This window comes from Pistacia vera, unplaced genomic scaffold, assembly GCF_008641045.1.
Source record: "Pistacia vera cultivar Batoury unplaced genomic scaffold, PisVer_v2 Contig1061, whole genome shotgun sequence".
In the NCBI taxonomy this organism is placed as follows: Eukaryota; Viridiplantae; Streptophyta; class Magnoliopsida; order Sapindales; family Anacardiaceae; genus Pistacia; species Pistacia vera.
This window is the reverse complement of record NW_022195095.1, coordinates 268945-282067: the sequence shown is the minus strand read 5'-3', so window position 1 is coordinate 282067 and position 13123 is coordinate 268945. Positions and strand designations below refer to the sequence as shown.

Genomic DNA, 13123 nt, shown 5'->3' with positions numbered 1-13123 from the left:
AACTGAGAAGGATTGATTTGTAGGTATGTGTTTAGCAGATTGAAAAGCTAATGCCTCATGAAATCCAATGTATGCAAATTGTTGTCTCTCTAACCTCATTTCGTGTTTATGGAGCAGGAACTAAGCTTCTTGAAGAGAAATTTCACTGCTACTTGAAGTGAGATTTGCAGCAGCTACATCAAATTCAGGTCCTGGACAATCTAGGATGTAGAGTAGCAGTTCCTCATCACTAATCAGAACTTCACTTACAGTTAGGGCTCCAGCGAATTCTTTCATTTTTAAGATGTATTCATTGATTCTCAAATTATCCTTTTTGGTGGTTTGAAGCATGTTTCTCAAGTGCAATGTTCTAGCTTTTGAATTAGTAACAAAATGCATTTCCAATGTATGCCAAATATCAAAAGCAGTGCTACAATGAGCTATGTGTCTAAACATTGTTTTAGAAATTTAGGATGTAAGCCAACTGACTAGAAATTGATCTAGTTTCCTCCACATATTATACTCATTTTTAATTAGATTACTTTCTTGCTCTTGCTCATTTGATTTCTTAAAAGGACAGTATTGAGGACAAGATTTTTTACCAGTTACAAATCCATCCAATTCATAAGCAACAAAGGAAGGAAAAACCTATGATTTCTAGTAGACATAGTTGTTCTCTCCTAGTTTGACAGTAATAGTTCGAAGTGGCGCCATGATTGAAGAAGCTGAGCTTGGGAGTTGATTGTTGATATTGCTTTTGACAACTGGAGTCAACTGATCAAGGTTTGCCATATTAGACGTTAGTCTTCTATAGCTCTGATACCATGTAAAGACTGTTTAGAGTGAAAATTTGGTGACCTAAAAAATGCAGAGCAAAGATTGAAAAACTAAAGAAACTAGAGTAGAAATGGCAATTGCTTTTTCATTGATTTTTCAAGTACAGAAGACGTTCTTTTATACTGCAAATGGTTAAACAATAATGGAAGATGATCTCAACCATTGAATTAAAATAGAAAAATAGAGAGGTCTTGACTGCGTTGATTTTGCTGGGAAGGAGATTAACTTGTTCGTCAAGTTGACCAACTTGCTTAACAACTTCCAGCAACTTGATCAACTTGCCTAACAACCTATACCGCTTGACTTGAAACTTGACTTTGGATGGGAAGCATAACTGAATTTTGCAGCTTCAATTCGTTGGAGAGTAGGATCACTAGCAGTCTAGAATCCAACATTTTGTTTGTTGCTTGAGTGCAACTTGCATTCTCAATAAAAGATAATAATAAAATAACCTACAAGGTATGAAATTGTTTTATTTATATTTAAAATTCTGAAATATTTTAGGAGGGCTAAGCTATATTCTGCCTCTACCCATATTTACAACTAATATGATTAATAATTATTGAACCGAATATTTATTTTATTTACATATATTGATTTGTGATACCTACCATAAACTCTTAATTAAAAAGAAAAAAAAAGCATCATAATTAAGCTTTGGAAATTTTTGTACACAATATTATAGAGTTAATGACATTTTCCCACCCAAAAAATGGCCCATTAACAAATTCATACCCGCCCACTTTTTAAATATCTTTTTAGTACCCGAAGCACAATATTGTTAGTAATTTTCGTTGTGGGGAAGTGCAAAATGGTCAAAAGTTCGTTATTAGTGAGGACAAAATGGTCAACAAACATTTGGCCGTCGATGAAGAGAAAAGAAAAGGGAAGGCACACATTAGCAGCATTGCAGTCTACGGTTTTTGCCCTTTTTCGACAGATCCCTGCGTCCAAAATCACTTACGAGACCACCCACAGAATCCCCAGCACTTCTTTTACAAATAGACGTGGCGGTGGGCCGTGTCATGCCTAAAAATTCAAGGTCCATCGTGCCATGGGTCGTGTTGTGCCAAGTGTAACAAATCCCACATTGAAAGCGTATTGGGGAGGTCTTGGGCTTATAAATGGGGGGAGTCCCTCCACCTAATAGGTTAGCCTTTTGGGTGTGAAACTCCCAGCCCGTGACAAGTAAATGTAACAAATCCCACATTGAAAGCGTATTGGGGAGGTCTTGGGCTTATAAATGGGGGGAGTCCCTCCACCTAATAGGTTAGCCTTTTGGGTGTGAAACTCCCAGCCTGTGACAAGTGGTATCAGAGCAGACCCAATCCGTCTTTCGATGTCCCACCAAGCGTCCACGCAGGGGCGTCCACGTGTGATTGTGGGTCCACATGAGAGTGAAGTGGATGGGTAGGCAGGGGGCCCCACCTGTGACGAGGGCGTCACAGGATTGGGTGGGGGAGAATGTAACAAATCCCACATTAAAAGCGTATTGGGGAGGTCTTGGGCTTATAAATGGGGGGAGTCCCTCCACCTAATAGGTTAGCCTTTTGGGTGTGAAACTCCCAGCCCGTGACACAAGGCCCACAAAAAATTGTGCCATGCTGGCCTACCAAATTTAAAGGCCCATAACACAACCCGCTATCTATCTGCCGTGCCTTGGGTCGTGCCATGGGCTGGCCCACGTGCTTTGTAAAAATATTTAATTTTAATATTTATAAATTATGGTAATTTTGATTTAGTATTAATAATTATTATAAAAATATTTTATATATCATATTTAGTGACATTTTGTATTTATATTAATTAAAAACATATATAATCACAATGAAATATAATAAAATAATGAGACGTTGAAATATTAATTGAATTTTAACACTTGCTATTACTTATAAGTTATAATTATAAATTACAAATACAAACTTAGAAATTAGGTTAAGAATTATTATACATCTTCATTTTCATTAATTTATAAATTCTTAAAATCTTAAAATATATCTTCAACAACATGATTTTGAAGCTTGAAATCCGCCGTTAATTTTACTTTTTTTAATCTTTTAATTTTATTTGTTTCATGTTGTGTCGTGCCGGCCCACATGCCTTTTTTAAGGCCCACGGCACGACCTGCATATTTTTGTGTCGTGCTTTGTCATGTTGTGCCGTGCTGGCTATCTACAAAGCACAAGCCTCTATTTGCCGTCATTACTCACAATTTCCCACCACCACCTCCATTCACACAGCCAACTTTCAAGCTAGATTTTTGGTTGTTTCTGATGTTAGAAATCCACCCTGAAACTCACCGCCTCCTCCATCCTCTTCCCCAAGCCTCTCTGACCCTTAATCTGTTAACGTCGAGCCTAGTGCACCTGCCAATTGCTGCCTGAGTTTTTGCACAATTTCCCATCTTTTCGGCTAAAAAGTTTTAATGTATATACCAAGTGATCAAAACTTATACGCAGTGGGTTGCTTGTTCATATTGTGCACAAGATTTATTTAAAGCATAAATGAAACATCGATCAAAGCAAGAAAAGAACACACTCATTTTTACATGGTTCGACAACATGCCTACATCCATGGGAACAAGTCTAGAAGAAGCCTATCCATTATGTAAACTTATGAGTTCAAATATAAAGTAAGAAAAAACATAGTTGTAAAAGTACTGTCGCTGTTTTCAACACTTCAATCTTCTCTTCTTTGGTTCAACTTCAAGCCACCATAGCAAGCTTCACACACGAGACCACCTGGTCAGCCTTGAGCTCCTCTCAAGCTTCAACACCGAAGACGCACTTCAGCTCCAAAAGCTTGAAATCCCATCAAGCATCACCAATGGAAACCCACATTCTAGCCATGAACAAATAAACAAAGTTTATCCAAGGTATTTGTAAATCTACCTAAGGCAGATGAAACCAGATTCAAAACAAAAGAAACCTCAAAAAAAATGTAGAGAATTATCAAAGGAATATTCAGGCTTCTTAAACAAAGTCACACAAACAAGAGAATATATAGAGAAATGGGTGACTAGGGTTGGAGGACAAAAAAGTTAAATTTAAACTTTTGTGTTTTGCTTTTTAGAAAAAAATATTTGGGACCACAAACAAGGCAAAACAACTTTTTTAATACATCAAATTATATGAGGAAAAGTGTAAATGGATCACAACAAATATCTTAAAAGGGAATATATTTGCCTCTTTGCAAATCAAAAGCGATATGTGCTTTGTGAAAAAAATATCTGCCAGATGCGTTATGATCACACAGACTCTGAAGTGCCCACACGAGGACATAAGTTGACAAAAATACTTACACGGCTTTTTCTTGGCCAATTCATCACTCAAAATGCCCCCTGCTACCACCGTTTGACTCCTTACCCTCTGTTCTTCAAAACCCACCCCTCCCCTAACCCTTCGTGCTTGCCATTTGCCACCCGTGTCTAGCTCTTTCCACCATGGGACAGTCACAATTTGTGGCGGTTTCCTCCACAAATCGTTGGGTTTTTGGAGCTCGATTAGTGGGTTTTGATTAGTTGTGTTGGCATTGTGTTTTTTCCGGCCATCATTATCTCCTAGATCACTCTAACCTCGCTTCCCCAAAGTCCCAATGGAAGAAGGCTAAGAAGAGAAGAAAAGGCTGCATTTTCCACCTAAAACATAATATATGGGTATTTAAAAAATGAGCGGGTATGAATTTGTTAATAGACCATTTTTTTGGTGGGAACATGTCGTCAACTCCAATATTATATGAACAAATTCAATTCACGAAGACAAAAAATTCTTCAATTAAGTTGTGCCTTTGATCTCGGTTTCGGTGTGGTAGTATATCATCATTAGACACAATATTAGATTAATCCATTTTGTTGTTTAAAATTACTAATAAATTATAAATGTTCAAGGACTTTATTTATTATAAGGCTTGCATCTCTTTAAAGCTTGAATAACAAGAATTAATTAACTATAGATTGAGAGGGAGCCATAACGCATATAATGAAGAAGAAAGCAAACAGCTACCGCATAAGGAGCTGCTAGCCTGCTAGTTTTATTCATTTTAATTTTAGGACACAACACCAAGAACAACTTAATTTATGTACAGAAAAGCATACCTAATTCTAAGCACAATTTATAGTACATTAATTCTAACTCAACACAAACCAAACTTAAAATTAAACCCACAGTATTAAACTCTCAAGCTGTATTATTATTGTATAATGTTAGAATGAAGGACAAAAGTGAAAATTAGCTAAATGAGAAAAGCTAAATATGAAAACAATGTCGTTTACTCTTTCATGCAATATTTACTTATAAGCTCATCACGTGTATCTTGTAATAGTTAGTTAGAAAAAGTTATTCAGTTTCAGTTTGTGCTCTCTGTTTTCTCTCTGCTTTATTGGTTTTCTTGTTCTTGTAGAAGAAGATTCTTCTTCATCCTTTCATGGTATCAGAGCCTTAGACACACGTCTTTGGCAAAGATTTGATCCTATGTTTTTTGACTTTCTGGTTTTCTTTTCAATTCAAGTCTCTGTTTGCGAAAATTTCTCTATGAAAAACAGATGGAAAATACCTCAATTCAAATGGAGAATCCAGTTACACCGCCAACACTACCTTCAATCGACAAAAATTATAACTACTGGAAGTCTCAAATTCTTCCAACTGTCACTGGCCATGGACTTGAAGGCCATATCACGGGAGAGAAAATTTGTCCTCCGATGTTTATAATTGACAATACAGATGAATCTGAGCAACCAAAGAAAAGAGGTAACCCTAACTACTTCTCTTGGCAACGAATTGATCAGTTCTTGGTGAGCTGGTTAAATTCTACCATTTTTGAGTCCATGTTTCATCATGTTAGGAAATGTATTGCTGCTTATGATATCTGGAATACACTTGAACTGCACTTTCATTCAGCCTCTAAGGCTCGAACTTTACATTTAAGAAGTCTTTTACAAAGTACTAAGAAGGATGCACTTACTATGAATGAGTATGTATTGAAAATGAAGGAACTAGGTGATGAGTTAGTAGCTAATGGAGTCTTAATCAGTGATGAAGAACTGTTATTGTACATACTAGATGGACTAAGACCTGAATATGATGCTGTTGTAGCCAACTTAACAGCAACAAGTAGTCAAGTTACTCTACAGGAAGCTCAGTTTCTTCCCCATAAACATGAAATCTGACTTGAAAGACAACATAATGTGCACTCTAATCTTTCTGATCATTTAGCTTCAGCATTACTTGCTACAAAACAGAGTGAAACTACTATCAATATAAGTTCTCAGTTCAAGAATAGGAATATAATAGCATCTGTACCAGTAAATGCATCACCACATCTTGAGAATTCAAGTGTTCAACCTACTTATCCTCCTGCTCAGTACTTGACTTTACAGACTGGCCATCCTGATGGTGGAAATATTTCCACATGAATATCGACATCCTCAATTTTCTCATTCTCAGTACTTGGCTCCATAGAATGGTTCTCCTGATGGTGGTTTTTCTCATTATCCTGGAATGATGATGTTTAGCCCTAACATGTAAAAAGGACGAGGCAGAGGTCGAGGCTATTTTCATCCTAAACTGATTTGCCAAGTATGTGGGAAGACTGGCCATTCTGCTCTCCACTGCTATAATCGGTTTAATCATGAATATCAGAGTATTGCTGGCTCACTTCCTATTAACTCAGCCAATACCATAATTCCTAATTACACTGATGCTTCGACCCAAGCATTAATGGCAGCAAGAGTCATGCCTCCTCAGCCCTTTTCATACTCATCATATGGACCTCAGCCTAACCACAGTCTTACATTTAACTTTCGTCCACAGCCACCTCAATCAAACACTACTCAATTTCAACCATCCTATACCTTAGTCAGTGCTGCATCTCCACATTATGTTTCACCTCCATCACAATAGTATAATGTGCCTCGATCATCATCCCTGACAACTCCATTTACCAGTGATAGAGTAAACTCTAATCCAGTAGTCACAGGTCTACCTTACCAACAAGGATCCTTTGCATCTACCACTCCTCACACCTTAAATGATCAGACCTGGTTTGTAGACTCCGGAGCTACAAATCATATGACGACAGATCCTTAGAATATGTTTCTTCCATCAGCTTATGAAGGAGATACTCAGGTTCAGGTTGGTAATGGACATACAGTTCCCATTACACGTACAGGTATTAATTTTATACCTTCTGATTTCTCTTCTAAGGTGTTGAGTTTGAGAAATATGATGTGTGTTCTTAGTATAGCAAAAAATCTCTTGAGTATTTCACAAATAACAAAGGATAATGATGTTATTGTTGAATTTCATGCTGCACATTGCTTTATGAAGGACAAAACAACTAAAGACATACTTCTACAAGGGAGCCTGAAAGATGGGCTGTATTAGTTGCATATATCTCTACCATCTTCTGGATCTCTTGATGCAACTATGTCATCCATGATTTCCTCATCTGTAGTTCAAGATTTCTATCCTCAACGTAATGATGCAGCAAATAAAGATTCAGTTTCACAAGTTGGACCTTCTAGTTTTAATTCTGTTTTGGTAGCAAATAATTGTACTCCTATCCATCCTATATTGGATGCAAAACTTAGTACTACCTTGTTATGGCATGCTAGGTTAGGTCACCTTCAAGAAAAGAGTTTAAAAGTTGTGTTGAATAAGCTGAATGTATCTGGTTACTTTGGCAATAAAACACCTTTTTGTGAGGCTTGTCAATATGGTAAAATGAAACAAGCACCATTTCCTACCTCTTATTCTCATTCACAAGCTCCACTTGAATTAGTTTACTCTAACTTATAAGGGCCTGCCCCTGTAAATCCTCTGAAGGATTTCGCTATTATATCATATTTGTGGATGACTACAACAGATTTATGTGGATATACCCACTGAAAGCTAAATCTGAAGCATTTCCCATCTTTACAAAGTTTCATTGTTTGGTTGAAAAACAGCTGAATCATAGGATTAAATGTTTGCAAACAGATTGGGGAGGTGAGTTTAGGATATTTTCAAAATATCTAGATCAACATGGCATATTCTTTAGACATCCATGCCCTTACCTACACCAGCAAAATGGTTGGGTAGAAAGTAAACATAGAGCCATTACTGGGTTTGGACTATCACTACTTGCATATGCAGCTATGCCACTTTGTTTCTGGTGGCAATCTTTAGTACTGCAGTTTACTTGTTGAATAGACTGCCCCCCAGCCTCTCTTGATTATTCAATTCCATTTACAATGTTATTTGGTCAAGAACCAAACTAGAATGATCTAAAGGTATTTGGATGCTGTTGCTACCCTTTCGTCAAACCATATCAGAAGCAAAAGTTTGGTTATCATACCGAGAAGTGTGTTTTTCTAGGCTATAGCCTAGTTCACAAAGGCTATAAGTGTATGTCTTCATCCGATAAGTTGTATGTTGTCAAGCAAGCCAAGTTCAATGAGTATGATTTCCCATTTAAAAATGATTTCAAGAATGTTTCATGTGAAGATAGTGAGGTTGCTGGACTGACTAATGCTCCCATCCAAAGTTCCTAGCAACTTCCAAATTGTTCTCTCTATTCTTCAGATCCAGTAACTACAAGTTCCACTGAGTTTTGCACAGTCGTAGCTTCAGATTATCATTCACCAGTGGTGTCAACTCTACACCATCATACAGTTTCACATGCATCAGTACCTGCAGCTCAGCAAAATGTTTCATCTGCAATGAATTTCCCAGATTCAGGTCAACTGAGTTTTGTGCAGTCCCAGCTCCAGATTATCAACCACCATTGGTGTCCACTCTACACCATCATACAAATCCACATGCATCAGCATCTACATCTTAGCAAAATGTTTCAGCTGTAGTACATCTCTTAGATCCTAGGTTACAAAGACCTCAACCTACTGCATGTGAACCAGTCTCTGCTCAGTAGAATATGTCACCCGTAGTACCTGCTTCAGTAGTATCTCTTCCAGGTCCCAGGTTACAAAGAGATCAGTATACATGTGAATCCGTATTTTCTCAGCAGGATGTATCATCAGCAATGTCTCTTCCATGTTTTAGATTACAAAGAAATTAGTCTGATGATCAACCACCTGATAGATACACAACAACTACAGAGTACAGACCTTCTTCTGAGTATCTAGGAATTCAGTTAGAAGTTGATCTATGTTTTCCTAAGTTACAAACACAGAATACTCATCCGATGGTGACTAGGTCTAAGAGCAACTTGAATTCATCCAATCCCTGTGCCTATTTATCAAGTTAGACAATCCTAGTTGAACCTAAATCTGCAACTGGAGCTTTAAATATACCAGAATGGAAAGATGCAATGTTGATAGAATACAATGCACTTATGAACAATCAGACTTAGGAGCTGGTGCCTTGTATGCCTGGAATGAATATAGTAAACAATAAATGGGTTTTTTAAACCAAACTAAATTCTGATGGATCTTTGCAAAGGTATAAAGCAAGGCTTGTTGCAAAGGGATTCCAACAAACACCAGGCTTGGATTATTTTGAGACTTTTTCCCCTGTTATCAAAGCTGCCATCATAAGAGTCATGTTATCCTTGGCAGTTCATCATCAATGGGATATCCATCAAATCGATATCAACAATGTGTTTCTTAATGGTGAACTAACCGAGACTGTTTACATGTATCAACCCGAAGGATTTGCTGATCCACTTTTATCAAAGCATGTTTGTAATCTAAATAAAGCCTTGTATGGCTTGAAACATGCTCCTAGAGCTTGGTTTGACAAGTTGAAAAGTGTATTACTGTCTTAGGGTTTTGAGAATTCTACTGCTGATGTTAGTATGTTCGATTTCAAAAGAGAAGCTCAAGTCATCTATTTGTTGGTGTATATAGATGATATCCTTCTCATTGGGAATGATAATCATCTTATTGAGCAAATTGTGACAGATTTGAATAAACAATTTGCTCTCAAAACCTTAGGGTCTCTTAACTACTTTCTTGATTTTGAAATGACTAGAAATGATTCCTCACTACTCTTAACGTAAACAGGTATGCTCATGAGCTTCTCAATAAAGCTAGTATGGCAGATTCAAAACCTTGTCAGACCCCTATGGTTCTAGGAACAAAACTCAGCAAAGAGGATGGTGAATTATTTGATCAACCTTCTCTTTATAGGAAGGTTGTGGGTAGCCTACAATACTTAACCTTGTCCAAACTAGATATAGCATTTGTTGTAAATAAACTTATTCAGTTTTTGTTGACTGCTATGATTGCTCACTAGTCTACCTGTAAGAGAGTACTTCGGTACATTCAAGGGACCATTCATCATGGCTTGTTATTCACCAGAGATAAAAGATTTATTCTTGAAGGTTATGCTGATGCAGATTGGGCCAGTGACACTAACGATAGGAAATCAACCAATAGGTATGGAATTTTTCTTGGAGGAAATTTGATCCAGTAAGTTCAAGAAAACAAAAGGTAGTCTCCCTGTCATTTACTAAAACAGAGTATAGGTCTTTGTGTCAAGCTGCCACTGAAATGGTTTGGATTCAAAATCTGTTTACAGAACTGGGAATTGAAAACACACTCACGCATGTTCTGTGGTGTGACAACAAGAGTGCAGGGGCTTTGTCGTCAAACCCTATCTTCCACGCAAGAACGAAGCACATTGAAATAGATGTGCATTACATCCGAGAGTTGGTTGCTGATAAACAAGTTAGTGTGCAGTATGTGGGTACTAAGTATCAAGTGGCAGATATACTAACAAAACTCTTGTTTGGACATAGATTTCAGTGGCTAAGGGAAAAGTTAAAAGTTGCATATTCATTATTAAAAGTTACAGAATCAGTGGGAGAGAAAGACTAGTGAAGAAAGAAGTCAGTTGAAGTTGTTGTTTGCTGGAGAAAGAAGTTAGTCAAAGTTGTTGTTTGCTGGAGATTTTGTCTTGTGAGGAACTGCAGATAGATGAATTGTGAAGAAAGTTCAGAGAATGTTACGATGAAGAGGAAATATGAAGATGAAGAATAGTATAGGAAAAGTAGAGAATGTTTGGTTTATGGGAGAATGTTAGAATGAAGGACAAAAGTGGAGATTTTGTCTTGTGAAGAACTGCAGATAGATGAACTGTGAAGAAAGTTCAGAGAATGTTACGATGAAGAGGGAATATGAAGATGAGAATAGTATAGGAGAAGTAGAGAATGTTTGGTTTATGGGGGAATGTTAGAATGAAGGACAAAAGTGGAAATTAGCTAAATGAGAAAAGCTAAATGTGAAAACGATGTCGTTTACTCTTTCATGCAATATTTACTTATAAGCTCATCACGTGTATCTTGTAATAGTTAGTTAGAAAAAGTTATTTAGTTTTAGTTTGTGCTCTCTGTTTTCTCTCTGCTTTATTGGTTTTCTTGTTCTTGTAGAAGAAGATTCTTCTTCATCCTTTCATATAGTATAGTAGCTAGAGAGATTGAACAAATTCGATGGCCCTTGATTTTATGTCTTCATAATATGAGAAGCAACGTCTCTGCTCACGCTGGCCATGAAATCGACATAGGCAACTGGATCAGGAACGTCCTTGTTTCGTTTCTCGTATTTGATGCTCACTGTCGTAACGCTGCCGCTGTCCCACTGTTTTGGTGCAACTTTATAGATGGGTTTCAAGAACTTGAAGTTCTTGTAGAGATCTCTTTCAATGCCATGGAAAGTTACTGTCATATACTCATCATCTGCTTCAACTTTCTCCTTGAAAGTCTGAGCTCTCCCTTCTGTCAATCCATATATATATATATATGCATGAATGAGAAATAATATATAATCAAGCTCATTGTAATATATATCTTGATTATAAATTAGGGTTTAAGTTCACACTACTAAAAATTTATTTATACTGACGTACCCTTTCCCGACGCAACAACTGGTGTAATACCCCATCTATTCCGATACTAACACTGCATTAGCATTTTGGAATAAGATTACGACGTTGCATCGTTATCTCATCTCAAATAGGATGACGCAGAACGACGTCCTTCTGTTTACCAACAATGACACAGTCCCGCGTTGCAGAGGGGTGTTAAGAAAAAATTTAACAGATGATCTATGGTGTATATAAAAAGATGGCAGTACTAAACTCTAGATGATATATTTTTTACAGTTTTCAATAAAATAAAAAATATGTCTGAAAATACAGATATTCACAAAAGAGATCGAACGTTAATAAAAAATCTTACCCATGGTGTACTTCCGTATTTTGATGGAGTCGCCGGTCTCCCAGTCACCTTCATGAACCTCAACACCCTGAATGTTGGAAGGTGAGGTAGTGCAGACATGAAAGAATTCAGACTTCCAGAGCTTGTAGAACTTCTCAGCAAGAGCATCGATTTCAACTTCCTTCTCCACCTTACCAGTAAGACTTGCCATTGTTGATTTCACTTCGATCTCACACACTAATTAACAAAGCTTTAATTAAAAGGATTACACAAGAGGTTGCGCTTCAAGAAGATAATTCGGCCTCCCTCTATATAGAAATTTAGTTCAATCAAATCCTGCCAAATCGCCCTCTTTGTCAATAGTAATTCCATGTACTTATCATTACCAGTAGGTGAATGTATCTATATGTTAATTAACACATTCTTCATGTTCATTAATTTTTAGTGAGAAAAGACAGACAACAATCGAAGAAAATATCTTATTATAATTATAAAAGTTAAATTAAAGAACAGGTCATGTTAACGAGTACTCTTATGAAAATATTTTAAGAAACAAATTTTAAAGAAGAATTTATTGTGGTTAGATGCTAGTTGCAATTAATAACAATTAATTAGTTCTATCTGAGATATATTTTTAGGGAAAAATTAATTAAAATATCATTTCAAGTTTAGAATTGAAGAAAAACCAAGAAAGGAGGCAAGAAACCAGAGAGAGAAAAACAAGAGAGTCTGTTTCAACTGAAGAGAAATGAAATTTTTACTTAAATGAATCAGTTACAAGACTTAACAGTATTCAAACACATTATTAAGCTAAAACGCACCGCATTTACACTTGGTCTGATATTTTACAGACACACCCCCAAGGTTACATAAGTCTGATACTTTGCAGACACACCCCAAATATACTTCATATATTCTCTTAAACCAAACTACTACACTGCCTCTATATTTCATATTTTCCCTTAAACCAAACTACTAGACTGCTTTTATATTTCATATCTTTCCTTAAACCAAACTACTAAACTGCCTCTATATTTCATATCTTCCCTTAAACCAAAACTACTGAACAACCTTCTCAGCATTCTCACAATGGTATATTTGATATCTTCCCTAGTCGAATATGTATCTCATCAACTTAACAATTGAACATAACAAT

At 36.6% G+C, this 13123-nt stretch overlaps 1 protein-coding gene across 1 annotated transcript; it reads right to left on the bottom strand.

Moving 5' to 3' along the window:
• Positions 1 to 11254: 11254 nt before the first annotated feature.
• Positions 11255 to 12178, bottom strand: LOC116130848 (MLP-like protein 28). The gene is made up of 2 exons (XM_031416541.1): positions 11989 to 12178; positions 11255 to 11526 (listed from the first exon to the last, which is right to left on the bottom strand). Exons 1-2 carry the CDS (start codon positions 12176 to 12178, stop codon positions 11255 to 11257), a joined length of 462 nt encoding a protein of 153 aa, XP_031272401.1.
• Between the last annotated feature and the right edge of the window lie 945 nt (positions 12179 to 13123).

Excerpts from the sequence above, each read along its gene's own strand:
- LOC116130848 (XM_031416541.1), bottom strand. The coding sequence starts at position 12,178 with ATGGCAAGTCTTACTGGTAAGGTGGAGAAGGAAGTTGAAATCGATGCT. Across the intron at positions 11,527-11,988 it reads AATACGGAAGTACACCATGG|AAGGGAGAGCTCAGACTTTC; the intron begins GTAAGATTTTTT and ends ATGGATTGACAG.